A 24,312-nucleotide genomic window follows, 5' to 3' on the forward strand; every position below is an offset into this window, starting at 1 on the left:
CCGAAAAAAGCTGGAAAAAAACATAACGTGCGCGGACCGATCAGCTGACCCACGAGGCGCTTTGTTATTGTGTATAACGCAGCCTCTGTATGCAGACGTGTCCCGTTAGCTACATTTACTGACTGTTTTTTCTTCATATTGAGGTGTAAAACCTTTCCTGTCTCCACACTGGACCGTGGTAGAGTGTCACAGGGGAGGTGCTGGAGCGCTCACTCCAGGGTTTGATGTCCTGTTGTGGGCTGGAGCTGGGACAGGGATGAGGCGAGTCTGGGACAGAGCGTGACTTGGTTTATGACTTTGTCACAGCCAAACTGCACAGAAGCGCACATTCAGAGCTGGACACGCACCGGGCACCTCTTCACTTCTGGAGAGACCTCACTCACTCGGCAACCCCTCCCACATGCAGCGGCCACACACATAGAGGAACAGCGCACCTGCAGCACACACTCTACATTCACTCCTACAAAAGCCTGTTTTAAGGCTTGGAATGCATTGTTTCTTTTTCCATTCATTGTAGTGGGAAAAATCAATTCAGATTTCGAACAAATCGCTTCTCGAACGGCCTTCTGGAACTGAGGTACCACCGTAGTTCCCCCAACTGAGGTGATCCCACCTCCGTCAGCTCCACAGTAGAGTCCACATCCATCACTGCATGATATTCAGCTTCCACTCTAGTGTCAGGCAACAGCAGATCATCCCTCCATGACCTTGGTATGGCACAGGGTGACGACCTCTCCGACCCAGGACTCCACACTTCTGAACTGCGCTTCTCCCGGCAGCAGGCTCAGATTATAACCTCCCACTTTTCTGACCCTCACCGCCTCAGCCGCCCACCGACACTGACTCATGGACAATAACCCGCTTCTTCACCTTAAACTTTGACCTCTTATTTTGTATTGGCTTTTATTTCAACCATGCAAGACAACAACAAAGTCATGAATTCTCTCTGGGAAAAAGTAATGAAATAAATAAATATCTGGTATGAAATCCTGAGCATTTTAGACACTGCAGAACTTCATGGCTTCTTCATAAATCATTTAGAGATCTCAACCGCTAGATGGCACTGCTGTCTAGAGAGCAGATCAGTGACCGTGCAGAGTGACGTTTGCATACTGGCTGTTTCAGGCAGAGTACAGTAACTGCACTTCCACCCACTGCTGTTAATTCAACTGTATTTATATCCCAAAAGCACATTAGAGCAAGTGCCTCGGGCTTTTTTTGATTTGAAGCAATGACACCCAGTATCCTCAGAGGACCTCGAATCAAGTAGCGGCTCAAAAAACATGATCCAATGGAGAATAGGTGACAAAAACCACCCTAAAAATTGTTGAGAAATTTTGGGATGCCATTCTCAGTGAGGATCTAGCAGTGAGTGAGGGGTGAATGTGTCCCACTAGACCGTGGTTAAGGAGTTTAGGAGCCCAAAATATATGCCACTGTTGGCAGAAGATTAGGGTCATAAAGTATTTTTATATTTCGTTCTTTATTGGAGATGACAGACGCGAGGCGGCGGCGAATGAAAGCACATGGTAATAAACTGGTGGAGTCCACCGCAGCTGCCTAGAGAGAATGAAGACCCTTTAATTTGCTGTCAGCTTCTAACAAATAAATGGTCTGCAGTACCTAAGAGCTAAACTGGACGTGTTTGCAGGTGTTTTAGAGATCTGCGTGTCATTTGTTGCTGAGCGTGGAAATCGTCGGAACGTACAAACCATGTCTCTCTCTTGTGATGGGGAGCTTCAACGTCTATGCTGCAGTAAGCATCTTCCTTTGAGCTTCAGAGCCAGAATCACTGGAGAAGCAGAATGTCATTGTGGGCTTCACAACTTCACGCTGAGATATGCAGCTTGTACCCATCGTGTATTGCTATGCTGACATTTAAAAAAATGAAAAGCCACAGACTGAAGAATCCCACCATACAATCAAAACAATAAGGGATGTCACTGTACGCACACTAGTGAGAAATAGCTGCTCTGTACACTCTGGGAAAAATGAACTCAGATGCAGGGAGAGGTTATTGTATGGTAAACCAAATAGGACATATAACTGATCCATCAAATTCCAGGACGCAGCTGAGAAATTATGGATTAAAACATCGCATGACTGCTGGATAAAGTACAATTTAAACTTCGGAGACAATAAAAAGCAGAGATGGTGACTTGGATTCAAGCTGACTCGAGTCGCTGTTTTGATGACTTGACTTGACTTGACAAGAAATGAAAGGCTTGAGACTTGACTTGGACTGGGAAGTTAAAGACTCAGAAATATTGATATTAAACATTGATGGATGCAACGCTGGCTGAGAGTGTCAGTCACCACTGCTCACTTTAGTCACGCCCACTCTCTTAGAACAATGTCAACATGTTGCTGGATGTTCCAAACAGTGGCATGCGAGACCAAAGCTTTGAGACCGAGTCGAGACCAAGACTGGGACCAAACTGAATACAGAACAAACTACTGCTGCAGCTAAGTTCAATGAAAGCATTTCAGTTCTTGATCTTGATCTTTGGAAAACCACTTCTTTTGCGGTGAGAAATGTGTGTGTTGTCTAATAACAGACTTATGCTGGTATCCAGTTTGGACCCTGTCTTGGTATTGGGCCCTCAAAGTCTTTGTCTCTGTACGGTATGTGCTGGTCTCAAGTTAGGTTTAGGTCCCGACTCATATACATACACTCGTTCCATTAAAAATATATATTTCAAGCCATTTTTTTTGTCGCATTTCATTGCACTTGCACTTACAATTTGAATACTTCACTTAATGTTGCTGTCCTCTCCCTTGTGGCTCAATGTTGCTTTACAGTGTCCACTTGCACAAGTAAAGGTCTTTTTCTTTTTTCCTTTCAATGAAGTCGGTTGAATGGGATTCCAGAGTGACAATGATACTACGCCAATACTATGACGGATTCACTAATCACTTGCAGGTCATAAAAACACTTCAGGTAAAACATATTCACAACCATAGGAGAAAAAGAATGACAAAATGTAATGTGCATGAAAGAGTACAGCAACAGGAGACTGCCATTCAGAATCAGGTCAATTCAATTAGAATTATAGAAATTTTGTCGCTTAATGAAGAGATGAAGAAATGAAAAAATAGTAAACTACGTGAAACAAAAGACAGAAAATTACAAAGTCAAATATAACAAGAAGGTTCCAACTCTATAGGCAACACTATGAGTGAAATCTGAAAGAGGGGAAAAAGAAAATCATGTTTAAGCTCTCATTTATGTACACACTCCTGATTTTAATCTTACATCACATACCAGTTCAGAGTGAGCAAAACCTGACCCTTAAGCTGATGGTTCAATGAGTGATGCTGCGGCTAACTTCGACCGAATGTTCCGCCATTGTATTTCTCCCACACTAAAGAAGGGGGGGAGGTGGTGGGTGTCTGTCTCTGGCAGCTTGAATGCTACAGTCTGCAGCAGCAGCCTCTTAGGCCCTATAATCCAGTGGATTGTTGCATTAAAGCTATCACATGATTCTTTGCTCCATTCCAGTGCTACTGAGTTGCGTCACCATTGAAGGAAGCTATAAATAACAAAGAGAGGCGGTGGGGGAAGGATGGAGTTGGAGGGCGGGGTGAACGTCGCAGGCCTGTCAAACAGCAGACAAACACAGATTGGCAGCTACTGGATACTCCCAACCACGGCTCTGACTTCCTCAGCGATGTTCACACTTACCTGACTTGGGTCGTTGGCACACAACATGCTCTCAAAGGGTTTTGACGCTTAAAGAATGATTTGGCGGCTCAGCGGGGGCCGATATTCAGACGTGCCACTCACAGAGACGTCACAAAGACGCTTCCGATTGTCACATCACAGAGATTCAGGTGAGCGTTGTCGGCTGTGAAGGAGCAGAATGGGGTTGAGCAGAGTAAAATAGGCTGAGGATTTTAACTTTGCTCGCAGCCAGGATGCAACTGTTCTCGGGTCTACTTCAGGGAGCCGGGAAGGGCTTGGAGGCACTTTTTTTCTGTGTGTGGAGGCGAAACATAACTATCACAAGTGAACAAACCAAAGAGCTGTTTTTGCTTCCCCACGACTGCAGCCCCTCTGCACCACATTAACATTCCCCCTCAGCCTGGCAGGCAAACAGTGAAGTCTGTGCAGGGAAACCAAGGAGGGTCTTTCTGTGGGGAGGCGAAGCAACTTGAATCCAAACTACATCTGCGGCACAATAAAAACTTCGGATTGATGGTCACATTGCCCTTTAAACTTCCTTCATATACCCGCTGGATCCGCTGCCTGTTCTAGCTCCATGGGATGTGAGGAGGGGTATAACCAGGGCAATTCATCACAAGGCTCCCCAGAATAATCCTCCTCTGGTTCAAGCTCAGAGCTCAAGGGTCCGGGGCTTGGACAGCAATCTACGGCTCAAATTTCGTGGTTGCACCGCGTAGCACTGGTCACTAATCCTTATCACAGGGGATGTGATTTCTGACTCCTTGGCTGAAGAATGTGGTGTGTTAGCACCTGCAGGTGCATCTTAAACAGGTCGACAATGGCAGAAAGAAGCAAGCGGCAGTGAGAAAGAACGCTAAGGCACACATTCTCTTTCCAGCCAAACTACTCCAAGATGCTAAGGTGGAAATTTAGAAGCCCAGAAGGAGAACAGTGGCGCATCAGCAATGGAAGATGAACAAGAGTGGGGAGGAATGACTGACACCTCCACGATGACAAACAACTAATGTACAAAGAAGTGTAACGACACAGTCAAAAGAGTAACTACTTACTCTCAATCTTAAAGTAGTCTGCTTTAGTGCTCTTACTCCAGTTCACACTGTTAGTTGACAAGTTTACTTAGAGAAAATCAAAATGTTGTTCATAAACTAAATATATGAGCATGTCAGAGAAAAAAGTACATAAAAAAGGGGGCATAAATGACAGGAACTGTTCTTCTCCATGCTCCTTTTTGGTCTCTCATATCGAGTTGAGATGAAAGAGTTAAACTTGATGTGGGATTATTATCTACTATACACTGGAGAGATGAGGTTTCACGACACAGTATTGAAGGATTGATGAGGTTTCATGAAACAGTAACCTGATTTTCAGAGGCCACCAGATGGCACTGTCCACTGTTTGGACTTCAACAATCAATAAAACCATTTCGAAAGCGAGGGCGCCATCTAGTGGGCACTGAAAAGTAGAACACTGTTTCATCAGCCCTAAAATACTGTTGCACGATACCTCATCTATCCATCACTACTATATGGAAATTCCATTGAGGGGAAAATGGGCTATTGTTTGATCTCTATAGCCAGACAATACCGAGTCTGGCATTTGCCATCACCATCTTTTAACATCCCACTCATGATGCCACCAGGTCCTTTTACCAGGGAGCGTCGGAGGGAAACACCACTAAAGCCCGGAGCTGAAGAAGGAATTGCTGACGCCTGCTCGGAGTTTTGAAAGGCATGTTTATGAGCCTGCACGTTTCATGTGGATGAATGATCTGATCTTGACTAGCAAGCAGAAGATCCACCCAGTCTTGGAGGTTTCAGAGACATGCACACGTATGGTGCAGGCTGTGATTTGGGAGTCTCTTTGATGGCCTCCCTCTCCACACTGCTTTGTCTTCGCCTAGAGGAGACGGTTAGCCTGAGGTGTGAGTACGGCCTGATGCAATTCCAACTCTTAGCGGTTTTCAGTCCGACGTCGACGGGGCGCTGCACCTTCAGCCAAGTGTTGAATTGTTCTTCCCTTTCGCTGGCGTCAGCGGGGACGACTCGAGATAGAAAGCCGCGATCGTCATGCTAATGCTGTCCTTGACTTAAATAACATCCTGGAGCCTCGCAGGGCGGCGGTGGAGGGATGAGGGGTGAGGGAGGGTGGGAGGTAGAGAGGGAAGCAGGGGGAGGATTTATACTTGGAGGCTTACAGGAACACAGAGGGTGAGATCAAAGCAGCAGAGAAGACAGAAAGAGGTGGGCAAACCCTCCTATTAGAACCCATCATTGCAATTCTGAGGTGTTCCTAATCGAGTGTGTGATGTGTGGTCATGTGTGTGCATTCGCAGGGCTCCAGTCCAGGTTGTTACGTGACTCGTGTGCGCTGGTGAAAAGAGATTCAGTGACGCAGGAGAAGCTTTGACGTGTCACGGCCATGCCACTCCACCTGAGGTGAACTGAAAAACAGGACGGAAATCTAAAAGTATAAAACCTCCCTGACGATTTCTGACTGCTGCAGTCCGTGGTTGGAACTTTGAAAACCCCAACCTGGTTTTTTTAGACAATCCTTGGTTGTATTGTGCTATCACATCAAAAACAAACAAAAACATTGTATTAATTGAAGTTGTCTGGTGCCCAATTTATACATGAATGATCTAATGTTCATCGACCCAAATATTAGCAGGATCCCTTCAACGGAAACCTTGGGCTCAGAATGGCCTGCAAGCCTACCGATCTACGCAAAGAAGGTCGGAGAAGACCAGAAATCTGACCAGAAATGTGGAGTGTACATGCATTTTGGAACTAATAAACACTTCGACAGCGACATAAATGAATGTTCAATACTGACTTGCACTGCACATTGCAGTGCTAAGAATGTACAGTGATGATGTGGCCTTATGGTGATGGTGCCCTATGATATTTGTGTACAGCCTAAAAGGCTAGAAGGGTTCATGAGGTTTCATGAAACAGTGTCCTGATTTTCCCAACCCACCAAATGGCACTGTCAGCAGTGAACTGCTTAGACTCTAACCACTGATTCAATGAATAATTTCTGAACCAAGAGCGCCATCTAGTGGCCTCTGAAAATGAGTATACAGTTTTACCAACCCCGCGATACTGTTTCATGATACCTCATCTACCCATTACTAGTGTTGCCCAGTGGACTGGTTTACAGCACAGTGTTCACTCTCTCAAGGAAGCCATGTTGACTAATAGTCTGCTTGCATCTTAGAGTCTCTGGATTCAAACTAGTAAGTACGTTCAAGTAAGTTGGTTCGATCTGGAACATGATGCACCCTCTGAATCTCTTTGATTCATTTATGTTAAGTGTTAGCTTTTGGTGTTCCTCAAGTGAAGCCTTGTGCTGCACGACAAACAAGGTTTATATTCGTGAGACAGCATTTAGACGGTAAAAGAATTGCTGTCCAAAAACGGACTCACCGTTGGAGCCGACATTAAGAAAAAATGATCGCAGATTTTTACGTGGCTCTTTAGGTTGGAGGGAAGATGAGAGAGGAGTGAGGCAAAGGGGGGGAGGGTGGACAAGAACGTGGCCTTGGTGAGGGAGAAAAAAAAAAAAGATCCAGTCAAATAATAAATGCTCTCAGGCGTTTCATGGCCTGTCAATCATCAGTGGGATTTGAGAAGACACAATGTCATGCTCCCAGGACGGCGTGCACACCAGAGTCTCTGGGGGTTCACACACATTCCGCACACACTCGGAACATGCTAAGCACACACACACACACACTCAAACAATCTGGCATCGTTCAATGAGACATTTCAATCTCTCGGAAGTTGGCAGGGGGAAAAGTCAACACAGTGTGGACAGATCCTCCAGAATCACACAAACAGAGGGCAGCGATGGTTGGTCGCACGGTGGAAAAATACATTTATTGGAATCGATGTGGAAAATGGTTTCAGGTTTTTGGCTCAGTATCACAGAGGAAGCCAACCAGGCAGCTCATCCTGGTGGTTGAGCACCACAGTCGCCAGAGTTTCCAACCAGAGCCCACTGAACTTGTTTCGAGAAGGCGGACTCTGAACTGGTGATACCAAACCTCAGTGATATTCTTACGGTGTTTCATCTAACCTAACGTGAAGATGGCAGAGCTCCACATCAGCAACTCTGATAGACAGCAGCTTTGAAAAACAATCCTAACCCACCTTTGTATCTTGAAAACGGGGGATGAGCCTTTCATTTTCCAGTGGTTGCATACATGCAAATGAGGGGCTAAGATGAGATCCAACCAGACAATATCCTGTTTTGGAAGAGGCGGAAACACCCCAAGCAGCAAACACCAAGCGTTTGAGTTAAGTAGAAGTGATTTACTGGTGTTGTTCCTGCTACTTTTAGAGCTACCTGTAGATAACCGCCCACTAATGAGCAGGCGGGTGCCGGCGGGACACTGCTCAGAAGTTGAGACAAATTTAACTCGCTCTTTCATACTTGTGTCAGCTATATACAGTAGCGTGAGTCAGAAGGTTTCACATTGCTACACGCTTCTTCGCGGTAAGCCAAAGATGTCTTGTCTTGAAAGGCTGTGTGCCCCACGCTGCGCAGACATATTTTATTCATAAATAAAATACCATGAATCTCACAGCAAATAAATGAGCCAGAGCAGTTCTGTACACACAGGAGTGCAGAGGAAGGGTGGATCTAACTCCTAGTTCCTGGATGTTCCTTCTGTTCTGCGCAGAACAGGGTTTGCCGCGAGAATTCCTGGATGTTGTGGCTTCCTTGAAATGTTCCTGAAACGGCTGTATTTCACACACGCGCTCATCATTCACGGAAAACAAACTGAGAAAAAAAAAGAGAAATCAATAGATAGCATCTTTTATGTCCTCTGCCATCCATTAAAGCTTCTGGATATCGATTGGTGAAGATGATCGATGAGGATTTCTAATCATGTGACACAGCAGTTTCATCAGGGCAGGGAAGATTCCGCAACCAAAGACAGACTTAAACGCACACAATTAAAACGGCACGCCGGCTTTGAGCTCCAGGAATTGCCTTCTGCTTTACAGGTAGCTTCACAGTTTCATATGGCTGCACGGCAAAACGGACCAGCTTCGATCACAAGCCAACAGACGAATGAGTCGAATGTTGTCGGGCCAAACCCAGTACTTGATCCAAAAGGAAAACAAAGACAACAGAACAATACCACCAACATACACCAACGAATTTCAAGAAGCATCTCATCCGTATGCCTTAGGAAAGTTGCAGCAGAATGTGAAAGTGCACCTTGTGTGTTCCAGGTAAATAAAACCAGTCCTGGGCAGGAAGCAGACATAGCCGTCACGTGGATGTTGCTGTATTTTTACTTCTCTCCAAAACAAAAGAAACACATTGGTGACATCATACAAACAGCAAAATCAAGACAACTCAACTCTCCTGGTTTGACTGGGATCCACTCTTCAAGCAGTTTCTTCTTTAGTTGTACTTCATAGATATATGTATAGATATTTATATAAAAACTATCAGATATTCACAGTTTCTTGTCTGGAAGGCAAAAATAGCCATGAAATCTAGATTTGCTGGTTTAGTCACCTACAACGTGGAGTCCTTAAAATCCGGAGGTTCACCGCTGATAGATTGGAAGAGTAAAAAAAAAAAAAAGAAAAAGTGTGGTTTCGGAGCACAAACACACAAATTCATACATACAACGGTTGGTTTTCTTGTATATATAGTATATAGAGAGAGCTCTGTATTATTATGGATCTTTTGGAATTAACCCTCAGTTACAACGGATGGCTGGATGAGACACGGATCACAAAATTCGGTTCATGGATGGCTGCTCTTCCGGGAGCATTTTTACATGAGAATTCTGTACATTAGAACAGCACACATAGAAAGATGAGCACGTTAAAAATAAGAGCATTTCACGCTGATTGTGACGATTCGGTTGTTAATAAACTCATTTAATTCTATAAAGCAGGAGGCTATCCCCGACTACACAGTAGTTTCATTCTTCCACGGTCCAGTGCGTATATTCCCCGTGCTGTCCGAGCTGTACAGGAGTCCTTCGTGCAGACCTCCCTTTAGAATTCCGTTCTGATTGGGAGGGTTCTGTGGGAAGGATTGTCTGCGCGGGGCGTGCAACTCCAAATGGTGATGCGTCGCCATTGGTTCCTCCTCGGCCGCTTTGCTGCAGCCGCACAGTAAAACGCCCGTGTCGCTGGTCTCAGCCGGGCACAGGGAAGGGAAAAGGTCTGCCTTGGCGCAGCAGATGTGTCGGTGGCAGGGGTTGTGGCACGCCAGCGCCTCGTGTGCGGCAGTGGCGTGACACGTGTGATGACCCTCCATGTGGCCCTCGTGAGCCATGTGTGGACAGATGTGGGTGTGATGCTCGTGCGTGCTGTGTGGGCTGTCAGTGTGCGAGCTGTGCACGCTGCCTCCGTCCGCGCTCGAGGAGATGTGATATGCAAACTCCCTCTCCCCTCCTGCGCTGCAAGTACCCGATCCCGCTCGCCGGCTAAAATGGCGGCTCTTAGTCCTAGTGCTGCTCTTGAGGCAGGAGTGCAGCTGGATTCCCGGGCGGTAACCCTCTGGATCGGCGTGGAGCAGGACGTGCGTGGCGGTAGGTTCCTCCTCCATCAGCTGCTGGCTGTGCAGCGCGGCACAGCACGGCGTCACCGGCGCCAGACACACCACATGGTTCTGCGAGGACGGAAGAGTGGCGTGTTTGCAGTGAGCCACGCTGCAGCTCATCAAAGTTTTCCCTTGACATGGGGAGTCATGGTGGCAGTGGCTGTGGCCGTGACTGTGCCCCGGTGTGTCCCCGTTCACGTTGACCTTGGGCCGAGCCGCAGCGGCCCCCTGTGGGCAGGCATTGGCTCGGCGTCCAGGGCAACAGGAGCACCAGCAGTGCCAGACATCATCGCGCTTCGCACAGTGATGGATGAGGATGAAGAGGCCAAGGGTGACAGAGAAGGCACCGTACAGGCAACTGAAGATCATATCCAGGAAATGACCCTGTGTCACAGCGAGCGCCCCAAAGGTCCACGTGGCCAGGAAGAGGAAGAGCGTGAAGGCCGCCGTGTGTAACTGAGCCCTGAAGGAGTGCTCATTAGCCAGGAGCGCTGGATTGATAGGGACCCCCGGGCACCCTGCCGGGCAGCTACTCCCACCGGGTGGTGACGTTAGCGCCGCAGGCTCCGCGCTCTGGTGGCAGTGGGTCGGAATGTCGATGGAAGCCAACCGGTGCTGCTCCTCCGACAGCTGCTTGAGCTCATACTTCTTCTCAGGGTGGCGCCGCAGCTGGAGGAAGGTGCACAGGAAGTAGATGCATGTCACTAAGAAGATGAAGGCCACCGGGCCAAAGAAGGCGCCCAGACTCGGCTCCCACGCCATCCAGCAGCTGCGAGAGACACAAGCACGTATTCCTTTAAAGACGAGGACAACAACGTATGCGTAAAGAAAGACATGCAGTTTTGTGTCTTCTTTTTTGTCTCTTGCCGATTCGTATGTCAAACTTATGGTTTTGGTTGAATATGTTTTTGAATGCATTGTTTAGATAGTGTCATCACATCAAAGCAGAAGCGATTCCCTCTGAGACTGAAAGTGAAGTGACAGGGATGAATGTGGGGAAGGAGGGCTCACTGGGGACCTCAGCTATTTCTATCTTCACCAACTCAGAATGTGATGACTTCTTTTCATCCCTACTCAGTTTCATGTGGCTCGGTGGTCCTTTTGTCAAACTGCAACGAGACGTTGTCCTGAAATCTGTCCGTTTGGCTGCTTTTCAACATCCAAAGTAAATCTTAAGTGCTTGCTTCTTCGCTGCCAGTCAGGTTTGTTTTTTAAGGACTACCTTAAGGACACTAATTTCTTTTGGACACAGAGGTAAAGCAACAAACATTTCGGACTATACAACGCACCAGAATAGAAGCTGCAACCGTTAAATTTAAGAAGTAAAGTAGATTTTGATCATACGTGCTGCTCCACTATGTCGATCTAAAGGTCTGAGATTTCCATGCGCCTGGCTTCAAAATGCACGAGGTTCACTTTTAAACTAGTTTCCAGCGTCAAAACTGAATCTTTTTACGTTTACTTTATTTTGATTTAAGACTTCAAAATGTGTTCCGCAGCGGAACGTTGGACACACGGGGTGAAAACGGCGTATTTGGAGCACCTCAAGGTAATAAAAGGCCTGTGATTTCAGTGGTTTGACGTGGCAAAGTTCATCACTAAAGCTTATGATAATCCATATATAAGTCACATCATTGTATGAGCCGCAGGGGACAAGAAACAAGAAGAAAGTAGCAGCATATAGTTCTGAATTTATGGCACCGAAGCCAGACTGCTCCTGACAAAGCGACTCATGACAACCATGACATATATCAGGCCGTAAGGAAACATTATAGACGTGTTCCATATTTTACTTAAAAAAACTTTCTTTGGTCAAAAGAAGAAGGAGCAACTTACAACGCCGCCTGCTCTCCGCTGCCGTAGTTGTCAATATTGACGGCTGCTGTGACCCCACAGATGATGAGAGGCACTCCACCGCTGACTAAATAAAACCTGCGTGATGAAGCAAGCAGACACAGAAGAAGGCAGAGCATTAAAAAGTGAAGATTGAAACCTCACAAATCCGCCCCAAACTCTCATCTGTATTAAACACACAACAGACGGATAATCAGCCCGAGATCCGAGCAGACAAAGTGACAGACCCGATTATAGATTTGTTGGGAGAGTGGAGCTCTGGGCTCGGCCCCGGCACTCCACATCTACTCAGTTTGAAGAACAGACCGTGACACAGCGGAACGCTCAGGAGGGATAATATTCTGCTTTGCTCACACATGATTTTCTTGTCGCTCTGTCATCGCTGCTACATCCTATGTTAACGCTGAAGACAACGCACGGGCTGCCACTGCTGGTTCTCAGCACAGTGCAGCTGGTTCAGCGACAGAATAGTGCCAGCCTTCCTTGGCAAAAAAAATGAAGGTATTCATAAAAGTTGTCATTGAAAACAAAAATAAGAGTGAAAATAAAATGACAAAAACATTACATTTTAGATTTTTCAATGCACTATTTTTGGGCGGTGGACTGAGAAACGAATGTCAACTGTAACATGAAGGAAACCATTTTCCCCTGTTTCCCCTCTTCAAGTGTCCTGGGAAAACAGAAATATCTGGGCGCGGTTAAATACATTTGATTCCCTTTCTAGCGCTGCTCGACACACCAGCATGAAGACCGATCAAACAATGATCAAATCTGATCTACAGACAGAACCAAACGAGAGTAAAAGCAAACAGACATACTTGGTTTGATCGTCCAAACTCAGAAAGGAACATCTGCTTCACACACAACCCTGCTGTGAGGAGAATAAAGAATCTCTTGCCACACACTGGAAGATATTATACCCCGCCTTTTCATGACTTTACCGTCTCAGCAGGCGAGTAATTGGACCATCACGTCATGAATCGCCCAGCGCCTGACCCGAATGTCTGAAATAATGAAGGAAGACTGAGTTTAAAGAGAGGCAAGATGCTGTGTTTACATGTGAGTGCTGCTCAGCTGAGGACCGAGACGTGGAGAGGGAGAAAATATGGCAAATGGAATGAGGAGATGTTGTTCTAGAAAGTTAAGGAAAGTTCTGAATTATGGTTATATATATGGTTATATGGTAATATTTTTGTTTAATTAAACTTTAGTATAATATTCTCAGCCTTCAGTGCGCCTTTTCTATTGTGATTTTGACCATCCTTATTCTCCCCCAACATTGCTTTTCCATCCCACAACCTTTTTTTGGATTGATTCTTTTCCATGAAAGTTTATTTCAAGTGCTCACCATCATTTCTACTACATTTTGTCATCAGTTTTTCTTCTCTTTATCTGTTTTTCTTTTCAGGATGACCCCAATTTCAAACTATATTCACCACCAAAAAAATATTAGTTGTCTCCTCTTAGAGCCTAGAACTTGCTGGTTCTTCACGAACAGTGCAAAAATCCCAAACTATATATGTTTAAAAAGACAAAAAATAAAAAAAATAAAAAAATAAAAATAAAATCGTTTCAATATGAGTATATATATATATATATATATATATATATATATATATATATATATATATATATATATATATATATATATATATATATATATATATATATATATATATATATATATATATAAATACATGGTAAACATGATAAAAAAAATGAAGTCATTGATTGAAAGAATGAATAAAACATGATGATGTTATGAGCGCATAAATGTGACAAAAATCCCGATGAGACATGGACACATGCTGAGTAATGATTCAATATATTCAGGGAGACTTGAATCCTGGTGGTCCCCCGATAGAGCTCTATTTCTATAAGTAAACAACTTTCTTCCATATTTGCACTAACAATATTTAAGCCAGGTTGGCTTCCAAAACCTCTCCCTAAACAACCAAATAACTGAAGTAATTTGCTTATTAAAGTTGAATATGCGCTCCCCAGTCTACAGCAGATGTTGCTGGGCCACTTTTTCATAGATCCATCCATGCATGTTCCACCACGTGTCCAAGGTCAGGTCAGCAGTTGAACTGAAGAGAGCCGGACTTCCTCCTACCCTGAAAACTCCTTCAACTCTTCTGGGCTAATGTCAAATAGTCCCCTGGCCAACTGAGATACATGCCCACTTCAGTGTTTCCTGGGGCTGACCCGGGGTCCTGCTCCCAGTTGAACATGACCTGGTACTTTACTAAAGAAAACTCAGTGCAGTCGCCTGTCTATCTTGTTTTTCCGGTCATTATCAAAAGCGATCCGCAGGGGAGAGCAGATTAGGATTTGACTTGAGAACATGACCCTGAGATACTTGGACTCCTGCACCTGGACAAGGCATCAGAACCTTGTCCAACTGCAGCCTTATTCTCATCTGAGCCACTTCACTATGAAAGAGCCCCTGAATGCTTTCGTTCTGTCCATGACAATACAGAACAGAACCATAACAAAATCTACATGGATGAAATATAAACTCACAGTGAATCAGTTTCTACTACAAATACATGCTCCTATATATGACTATGGATCGGTTGTTCCGTCTGGGTTCCTTCGACTTGGCTACGTCTTGAGCATTCTCTCCCGCCGTCGTCCACCTGTCCTCTATTTCCTCCTCCTTCCTGTTCAATCTAGACCTTTGTCACCCATCCAGCTGTCACGCCACTCCATCGTTCCTCCTATACCTTCCTCACAATCTGTCCTCCGTCACGCAGCGCCCGTCCCAAAAATTCAATTCAATCAAGATGTTAGAGGTGAGGGGCGACCGGCCGGCTGCTTGCTTGGTTCGGGGGACAAATGGAGGAGGTTCGGCGGCGGGGGGCGGGGGGGGGGAACAGCCTGTCACTGTCTCTGAGTGCAACGATTTCCCTCGGGGTCCCTCCTCCAACAGAAAGCCATTTACAAACCCGTCAGCCAGATAAGCACAAATGAGTGGACGCTAAAGAAGCAGGCGCTAAATCACCCTCTTCCAGAAGGGCCTGCATGCAAACCTTTGCTCCCAGATACACATCCATCCCGCATTATTAAGACGATGGCTCTCTTTAGAACCCACTTGTGAAGCGTTTCTATCAGCCCGAAACAAAATGGCTGCACAGGAGTTTGGAAAGAGCAATCATCTGATATAAATAGACCCACAAGCGTCTTTCAGCCGGCAGCGTCTCCTCGTGCCTCCGCTAACAGTGTCCTCTCGAAAATACCGCCAGGGACGAGACGCGCTCGCGGTGGTCTTGCACATCATAACACACTAAATAATATTTAATGAGACCCATATTTCTGTTTTCCTTGCTGCAAATATACGAGTATATTTATTTAGTACAAATAAAATGAAGGCTTCTTCTTGTGCAAGCACAGAATTTACAGAAGTTTTAATGCCACTCCTGAAACTATACATACATTATTTTTATTATTATTATTATTTTATGATTATGTATTGGCACCTAAGCCACTATTTCAGCCAGCCTTATTTAATTCAATTATTCTCCTGGCTGCTTCTCAAAAATGTAATTAAATATGACGTAGAAAAAAAAAAAAATTAAGCTATTACATTTTGTAAGTTATGCTCACAACTAATAAAATGTTGCTGTAGTTCATGAATTAAACAAAAAAAAAAAGCAGAATGAAGATAGATTGTATATAAAGCAAACATTTACATACATTTACCTAAAAATAACCTAAAAAAATGTTTCATACAATGAATATATATATATATATATATATATATATATATATATATATATATATATATATATATATATATATATGTGGTGGTCACAAGCTGTCGACACGTGTGGTGAAGAGGAGGTTTTTTTCTTTTTGTTACAACTGTCTTAGCTCAGGTGATATAACTTAGTGAAAGTGTGCTCCGTGTGAGGAGGATTTTCTTTAATAAACAGCGCTCTTTTCAGTTTATATATATATATAAACTGAAAAGGAGCGCTGTTATATATATATATATCTATAAATATATATATATAAGGAAAAGGAAGAGGAAAAGGAGCGCTGCTTATTAAAGAAAAAAAGGTTTCAAATATATATATTGTGTTCATATTAATAACATATCTGATGAAAAAAAAATATATATAACATATCTCATATAAAAAAAGGTTCGAGACAATGTGACAAAACTGACAACCCCGTTCAGAATAAGCAAGAAATGACCTAATAAACCTAATAGATCAGGATATGATCAAATTAAAAACAACAACTTTCATGTCTCAGTGGTGACAAAATGTGACTTGCGTTTTTTTGTCAAGTTGACAGATAAGCTTGCTGTCGAGTTGACATCCCCTGAATGCATTCATGCCAACATCTCTGCGGGCCGAGACTGAATTTCCTGGGATCATTGATTCCCAGCAAAAATTTAAAGATGTGAGCATGATGACAACATTTAGGCTATTCAACTGTATTCAGTGCTTGAAAAAAAGGGATTGGTATCTCAACTTAACCATTGCACTGACAAAGACATCCTAACTCTGAAAATCCATGACAAGATCTAAAAGGATTATTGTCAATTGTTAACTATTTAGTCTCTTTCCAGACAAATGTTTTTAGCTTTGCACAGCCTTTAGGTTGTCCCTGCATTAGTAGACTCCACCAATTCATGAAAATACAAATGCATTTAAGTCACAATTCGCATCAGACTCCATCACCATCCAGTCACCATTGAGTTGTCCAACATCAAATAACATGACTAACAATGTGTAAAAATATGCACGTCTATTTCACACTTCTTAAAAAGACATCTTTCAGATCCATTCACTTTAGCACAAAAATACAAATAAAAAATGGGACAAGTAAGAGACCCAGCTTGTGTGTGTTTCAGCTGTCAGACTCCATGAGGTAGGTGGTCCAGCACAGCTGATGGGAGACTTGCCAGGGTCACCGTGAAGGTCTGCTGGCTATGACATCAGAGGGACAGGCGGAGCAGAGGATGGGGAGACACAGGTAAGTCGCAGGGGAATGGTGACGGTGAGGTGGGGGGGCCGCTGGCTAAGAAATTGATTCCTCTCCAGCTGCTCAGTCTCACGCGTGAGCCCACCTGACGGGAACATTACAGTCAATCACTCTGGATCAACTCGACTGCCGTGTCACATGATCCCTCCTTCTTCCCCTGAAGTATTTATCTCATTCATAAGCGGGGCAGGATGGGAGCGGTACCAGAAACAGCCCTCCCCTCCTTTCAGCCTGTTAGGATTTGCTCTGCGAGGAAATTGCAGCTCTCAGGTTGAGGACCCGACTCGGATCTTTATCCGCGACAGTGATGGACGGGAATGGATTATTCAAGATTCTTGCGCCTTCATAATGTCAGAGAATATACCGCGTCATTTTAGAGTTTCATAAAGTTGCGTTTAATGGAGGAAACTGAAAGTCACCTTAGCAGAAAATGAGGAACAGAAAGAAAATATGGCATTTTACGGCGAACGTCGACTGCGGGTTATTGCATTCCCACCGATACTAGCGATTTATGACCAGAGGTAAAACTTGTGGTCAAATTAGACGTTCTTGCGAAAGTCGCCAGGCTGTGGAGGGAACAGTTCCATCACTGAGTTCCTGTTCCCCCACGACTTTAACAATGTGACCAGGAGAGTGACAGTGTGCTTTGATTGTCATGTGCCCTCCATAACGCAATAGTTTGAAAATAAAACACCGAAAGGCAGCAGAATCCTATGATGCTACGTCAATAAAACCCACCACCAAGTGTGAAGTCTCTAACAGAAACTTTCAATTCATGGGGCGGCAATCTTTTGCAACTGAATGAGCTGAAAGCTGGGTGAAGGAATGACAACTGTAGCAAAGCTATTCCTTGCTCGGGAAGGTTTGGTGCACATGAGCATGTGAGGGTCCACCATCACATTTCTCCTGGTCAGATGCAAGATTCTTCTTCGTCGTATTTCTCACGCCAATGTGTATAGAGCGACAGCGACACCCCGAAAAACCTGTCAAAAACTATGTGCATCTTGGCAGCGGTAACAGCTGTAAACAATGTCTGTTATCTGCGTGGTCACTTGCCCACGGAATTCTAATGTTCTTGAATGAAGTTGAGTAAACTTTTTTTTAATTATTTATTTATTAATTTTTATTAATTTTATTTTATTTTTTATTTTAATTTTAATTTTATTTTTTTATTTTCTGTAAACTGCTGCAGATATACAATTTATCTCACACAACTACAGTGGAACTTCAAACGCCAAATGAAATTGTAGTTTCATAAATACAATCAAATCGAGCTACATTTATGGACCATTTTATCGACAAATGTATTAGGAACATGACACAACATTTTATATGGTGAACCTGATCACCGACGCCATGTTTGTTATGCTGCTGCAGCAGCCTTCTGTTGCTGTAGCAGAATCTAACATGATTCACTGCAAAGCTTAAGTGAACAGGTATTTATGGATTCATTGCGATGTGTATAAATTAAGACACATTTAAAAAAATAGATTAGATTTATGCAAACATGATTATATTTTGGTTAATTATTAAATGACTAAAGACAAGGATAAATATCTTCATGAATAGCAAAAGGAAAAACAAAAGGTAATATGCATATATTGCTACACAGAGAGCATAAACGCTCACATTCACTCGGAGCTAACAACTCACATCTCGTGCAGTTAAAACTCCATGCATGAGACTGGCGCACAATGAAATAACGCAGCGTATTCATCAGACAGACCGTAAAAACACCTCTTTTTTACGACGCTGCGACTGACTGCATGACTATAGCAGCTATCTGGCATTGGGCTCAGCTCACAAACATCTAACGGGATTTCCCCCACGAGGATTTCCACTCCTCAGCACACGGGAAAATATGCAAGAAAGCTCACGCAGCACTTTGTCGCCGCAGGGGGTCGGACTTTAACCACGGGCTGATCCACTTAAAACATGTCACCGGTTGGCACGTTTTGGCAAATTTAATCAATGGTGGGCATCGAGGCCGAGCTGTAATGAAATGACTCAAACAGCGAAGTACATTTAGCGATAAAGCTCAGGGCGCCACAGCCTCCTGGGTGAGGTGATTAGTGATACAATTGGGGGTAGCAGGTTACTCAACTTCCAGGGGGGCAGAAGGCGCTAAGTAATTCCTTATGAGCTCGCAGTGACAGCAAATCCCAGTCTTAGCGCCATGTGAAGAGTAGAAATAGCTCATTACTTTCAAGATCTATTCCCTGACAAATGCGGACCGATTATCTAAAGCGGAATACACAGCGAAGGATTTTCAAAATCTGAAGCGCCATCGCACATGAAGATAAAAAGTCAGCCGTTGATCCGTGGTGCGCACCGACAGCGGAGCACAAGGTTCTACCTCACCACTGATCAAGAAGCTTGTCCTCCATGACAGAAGTGTTGAGCAACTTGCAGCACAAAAAAATGTCACTAAAGGAACATCGTAGCTAAGTGACAGAACGCAGAATCGCAGAGCTGAAGTTTGTGGCCCGGACATCTGAAGGAACAGAGATGGAAGTTGCGCATTTGACCGGCTTCTTCACTGCGAGTGTGCGTGGGAAGAGGAGCACCAGCATCCATGTCATCTCTTCATATCATATCGCAGACCTCAGTCTCCGGACAAATTTCCCATGGCACACCGGTTGAAAAACGCTGGTCTGCTGCACTGATCCTTGGTGTTCTGGGTGGTTGGTCTGTCACTCATGTAGATACAGAACTTGCTAGATAGATTTCCCTTCTCAGCTGTCTTGGAAACACCTCCTGCACGTTCATGCCAAACACAATATTAACTGTCACACTACAATACTGGAGTGGGGGACGTAACTAGTATGGGAACAAGTTTCCGATGAGATTTGTCGCAGATGTTGAAAAATATGGCAAAAAACTCTGGTCGACAAGCCACACTATACAGTCGGTGATATTACGGTGATGCGTGGTGAGAGGGATAATTCATCAATAATAAGACAAAGAATTTGTGGAATTCATAAAACACCAAGTTCAAGCCTCTGAAAGATTTGAAGGATCCAGAGGCAGCAGTGTCCAAATCTTTATTTTTGCTAACCTCCACAGTGGAGTAACAGCATGTTCACTTCCCACTAGTGATGGGTCGATGAGGGATCCTGAAACAGTATTAGAGGGTTGATGAAACAGTGTCCTGATATTCAGAGGCCACTAGATGGCGCTCTTGGTTTGGAAATGATGTGAGGCTTCATTGAATTTGTTGTTCAAGTCCTAACATTATACAGCAGACGGTGCCATCTGGTGGCCTCTGAAAACCAGGCCACTGTTTCATGAAACCTCACCTACCCTTCAATACTGTGTCATGAAACGTCATGAACCCATCACTACTTTCCACTACCTTTAGACCCGCCCCCCCAGCAGATTGATCCATTGTTTGGAAGTGACAAGAGAGGGGACCAGCGAGTAGCATGACAAGTGTCGCCAAGTCGCATTTACTGTGAAGCAACTAAAAGCATTTCTCAAGTTCAACTCGAGAGCTTCGTCTACATCAGTAAAGCACACCATTCACACTAAGGATTAATCCCTGAGCTCTTATCTCTGACCTCAGCTTGGGCGTAGTGCTCGACCAAGTTTCATTAAACACACATTTTTATGACATTTTTTTTTCCTCTGCGCCACATGATGAACACCAGCCGAGGCAGGAGCACGCGCCGACTCTACAAGTCCTCAACATACATCACAGTCAGGTCGTGTACTGATAAAAAGAAATGAGAAAAGAGGAAGCCGACAATTGCGCGGTGAACCTGTCCTTGGACTCTAACAACACACACACAGCCAGCAGCAATGACAGTGCAAGGAGCATCAAAAAGGATCGTGCACACACACACACACGCGCGCTGGCAGAGGTGTTTATGGCGCCGTCCCTCTTGAGGAGACAAAGGTTTAGGAGGATTAGAAGCAGGTTACCTCAACAGCGTCTGCTTGGTAGGAGGAGGCTGGTCGGCGTCTTGGCTCTGTGGCGGTTTCTTGGTAACCTGTTTGTAGATGTTCCTGGCCGTCACCCCGAGCCACAGCATGGTGGACAGAGATGAGTAGTGCAGCACGACCCCAACCTGAGACAAGACAAACACAGAGAAAACATTTTCAGCCTGAGTTTTTGGAATAAGCCGATCTTTCACACAGGCAGGTCATCGGTCATAAACACTGTGATGTACAGTATGTTGCGGACACTGTTAATCCGTTCATAACCATAGTTAAATAAAGATCACCAGCGATAAGTTTGATTTTATGGCTGCAGAATTGTTCAAAGAGTGGTATGAGTGAGTGTTTTTGCTGGTGTAACTCACTAGTGACGAGTCTTTGACAGTTTAAAAAGTGTTTAATGCTAACTGAAAACATGACAATTGCATTCATATTAGTCTCTTAACTGTATTTAAACCTGTGTAAGTGACAAATGTCAAGGAGTGTCTGCTCTGTTTGGGTGATCCTATTGCATTGACAGATCCGCCCTGGTGTTTTCTAGACAGGATAAACCTTTGAGGAGCAACGGTCATATGAAATGTGGATGTCAAATCCTGTCCTGCAGTGGCAATAAAGGGTTAAACACCACAAAAATGTTCTGAAATATACTATTACAAAGCATGATATGGAATCCAAGACTAGAAAAATAGGTGTTATTCTCGACTGACCCTTGTAAGAACCTGCTACGCTGCGATCGCTTGTTTAGCTGGCAACACTCAACGATTGCAACAGACAACTAAAGGCAAAGAAAGGCTGCCACTCCACGGAAAGCATCATCAATGCCAATCTCTCAGGTTGTCTTTGCGTTTGTCCCCGTTCAAAACCCCGGGAGTTCGTCTGCTGCTTTATTGAAAGACAATACAAACAAGAATGGGGTTGTGTTTACACGCACAATGGGAGGACTGAAGATTGTCTGGGAAGAGAGACGTTACACAGGTGGATGCTGGGCTGATGCTGGGCTCAGTGTGAAGAGCGCAGAAGAAATAAGCATAACTCAAACAAATAGAACTCCTGACTGTGAACGCTTACGACACTGGGTGATGTGTGCCTGATTTGACTCCAGTACATGAGTCACGCATGTCTCCTGAGGTCAACATAGACATGTCAGGATCAGCTCTTGGTGAACTAGATTCTGTTTGACGCATGATCTTTGATTTTCACAGTGTGTGTGTGAGATGGCTTTCCATAGAATATTATAGAAGTGTGTTCAAGTGTTGCAAGACAGCGGTGAGGTGTGCTGCAGGTGTAACAGAGGAGTTCAAGGTGGAGGTGGAACTGCGCCAAGGCTCAGCTCTGAGCCCCTTCTTGTCTGCCATGGTGATGGATAAGTTGGACAATGATGTTTGCAGATGACATTGTGATCTGTGGTGAGAACATGGAGCCATGTCGACAGGTGAAATTACAGGATGTAGAGATAAGGGGGGGGGAGAAAAGGTGAAGAAGCAGGTGCAGGCAGGGTGGAATCATTGGAGAAAAGTGTCAGGTGTGATGTGTGACAAAAGGGTGTCGGCAAGAATGAAAGGGAAAGTGTCCAAAAGGGTGGTGAGACCAGCAATGTTGTATGGTTTGGAAACAGTGGCACTGAGGGAAAGACAGGAGGCAGAGCTGGAGGTAGCAGAGCTGAAGATGCTGAGCTTCTCTATGGGAGTGAGCAGGATGGATAGGATCAGATGGACAGCACATGTGCTCAGGTGTTTAGGAGACCAAGTCAGAGAGGCTAGATGGAGATGGTTTGGACATGTACAGAGGAGAGAGAGAGAGCCAGTACATTGGTAGATGAAGATGTTGAGGTTGGAACTGCCAGGCACTTGTTCTGGGAGTCCCTGATGGCAAATGCCCAAAGAAGAGGAAACGTGAGGGATTAGAGGTGTGGATTAAAATGTCCTCTCAATATACAGTATTTTAAGATTTGAGAAGAATGGGATTTAGAAGTGTTCGCATTCAAGTTTACTAAGCTAAAGGCCGTGACTCATGAGACTCACTGCTTGAAATTAGGTCAGAGCTTGTGATGGGTAGCTACTGACCACAAACTGAGTAATACAGTTACTTCAAATGTGAGGCAGCAAAGGGCCGGTCTTGTTTTGTTTGCATAATTTTAACACCTACATCCACGGGAGGGCGGAACGACTTATTAGTCAGCAGCAGGATTAATGGTACGGCTTTTAGACAAAGCGGAAACGTTTTTTTATAGCACCGACAGGCAGAGATTGTTGTTTCTGACTGGTAAGGACACGAATAAAGACGGAGGGAATCTGAGCGCCAAGTCATTTCAGCTGCTTGATTTGAATCAAGTCAAGTTCATGGAGTCTTATCTCAGGAAAGCAGCACCTCCGTATTCAACCAAATCAAATAAATATAGATTTGAATTCCCTTTCAAATGGTGGGAGGTTAATAGAAATGGTACAGCAAGTTCAGGACGGGAAATTAAAATGCACCCCGATTCCCTTCAACCTGAGTTATCAGACCTAAATGGCAGGTCTCCTGCCCAGGGACCCGAGCTGGCGAGTCCGGATGCTAATTGGAAGTGTCCTTGAGCTGCTGGTGGAGAAAAGAAAGTGGGTGGTGAGTCAATCACCGCTTCCAAACGCTGTACACTTCAGAGCTTCATTAGTGCCGGGAGCAGACGGAGGAGAGGAGCGGGTTTGTAACATGGAAATAAGGCTGGAGGAGGGTTATTAAGCGCTAAAGGTCGCGGTGGACGTTGATTGTAATTGGGTGGCTCCCGTCCGTATGGATCGGCGGTAGGTGTTCTTCTATAGAATATGAAACACCAGTCCAACAAATTCAGTTCGACTGAAAATTCCCTTTATTCAACGTTAAAAAACACGAGACGCTCAGGCTGAAGACACACCAAGTGAAGCCAGCTATACATTTTTAAAGACGCCTACGGCTGAAAAGGAAGAACGGTGAAGACAGTGCCTTTGATATATATGGTGCATATGTATAGGCTGCTCCAAAATTATTACTATTGATTTAAGAAGAAAATATTATTTTTCCATTTGAAAAGGAGTTTAACAGGACACTTTTTTATTGACATGGAATTGTAGAGACACGCAGCAACACAACTGTCACCGCCACAGGCTCTTGGTGAAACTAGTCATGAACCAGTCGGATGTTATATTGCTGGCGTTTGGTTTTCGTTGCACTACACAAAATCATGTTTCGTATCATCTCGCATTTTTAAGAATTGTCAATTCCTGACCTTTCCTGGTGGGTAT

The 24,312-nt window shown here is 44.5% G+C and overlaps 1 protein-coding gene across 7 annotated transcripts in view; it reads right to left on the bottom strand.

Moving 5' to 3' along the window:
- Positions 1-7,605: 7,605 nt before the first annotated feature.
- The window catches only part of LOC128765279 (adhesion G protein-coupled receptor A1), a 205,080-nt gene continuing 188,373 nt past the window's right edge, over positions 7,606-24,312 (bottom strand). For 4 of the 7 annotated variants that reach the window (XM_053875890.1, XM_053875889.1, XM_053875891.1 and 1 more), the window contains 3 exons: positions 21,041-21,186; positions 12,101-12,196; positions 7,606-11,033 (listed from right to left, as the gene is read on the bottom strand). In XM_053875890.1, coding sequence (XP_053731865.1) covers positions 9,626-11,033; positions 12,101-12,196; positions 21,041-21,186 — 1,650 coding nt within the window. In that variant the 3' untranslated portion in view covers positions 7,606-9,625. The remainder of the gene's footprint in view (positions 11,034-12,100; positions 12,197-21,040; positions 21,187-24,312) is intronic. The other 3 variants (XM_053875893.1, XM_053875892.1, XM_053875894.1) reach the window with 1 other exon arrangement.

This window comes from Synchiropus splendidus, chromosome 9, assembly GCF_027744825.2.
Source record: "Synchiropus splendidus isolate RoL2022-P1 chromosome 9, RoL_Sspl_1.0, whole genome shotgun sequence".
Lineage (NCBI taxonomy): Eukaryota > Metazoa > Chordata > Actinopteri > Syngnathiformes > Callionymidae > Synchiropus > Synchiropus splendidus.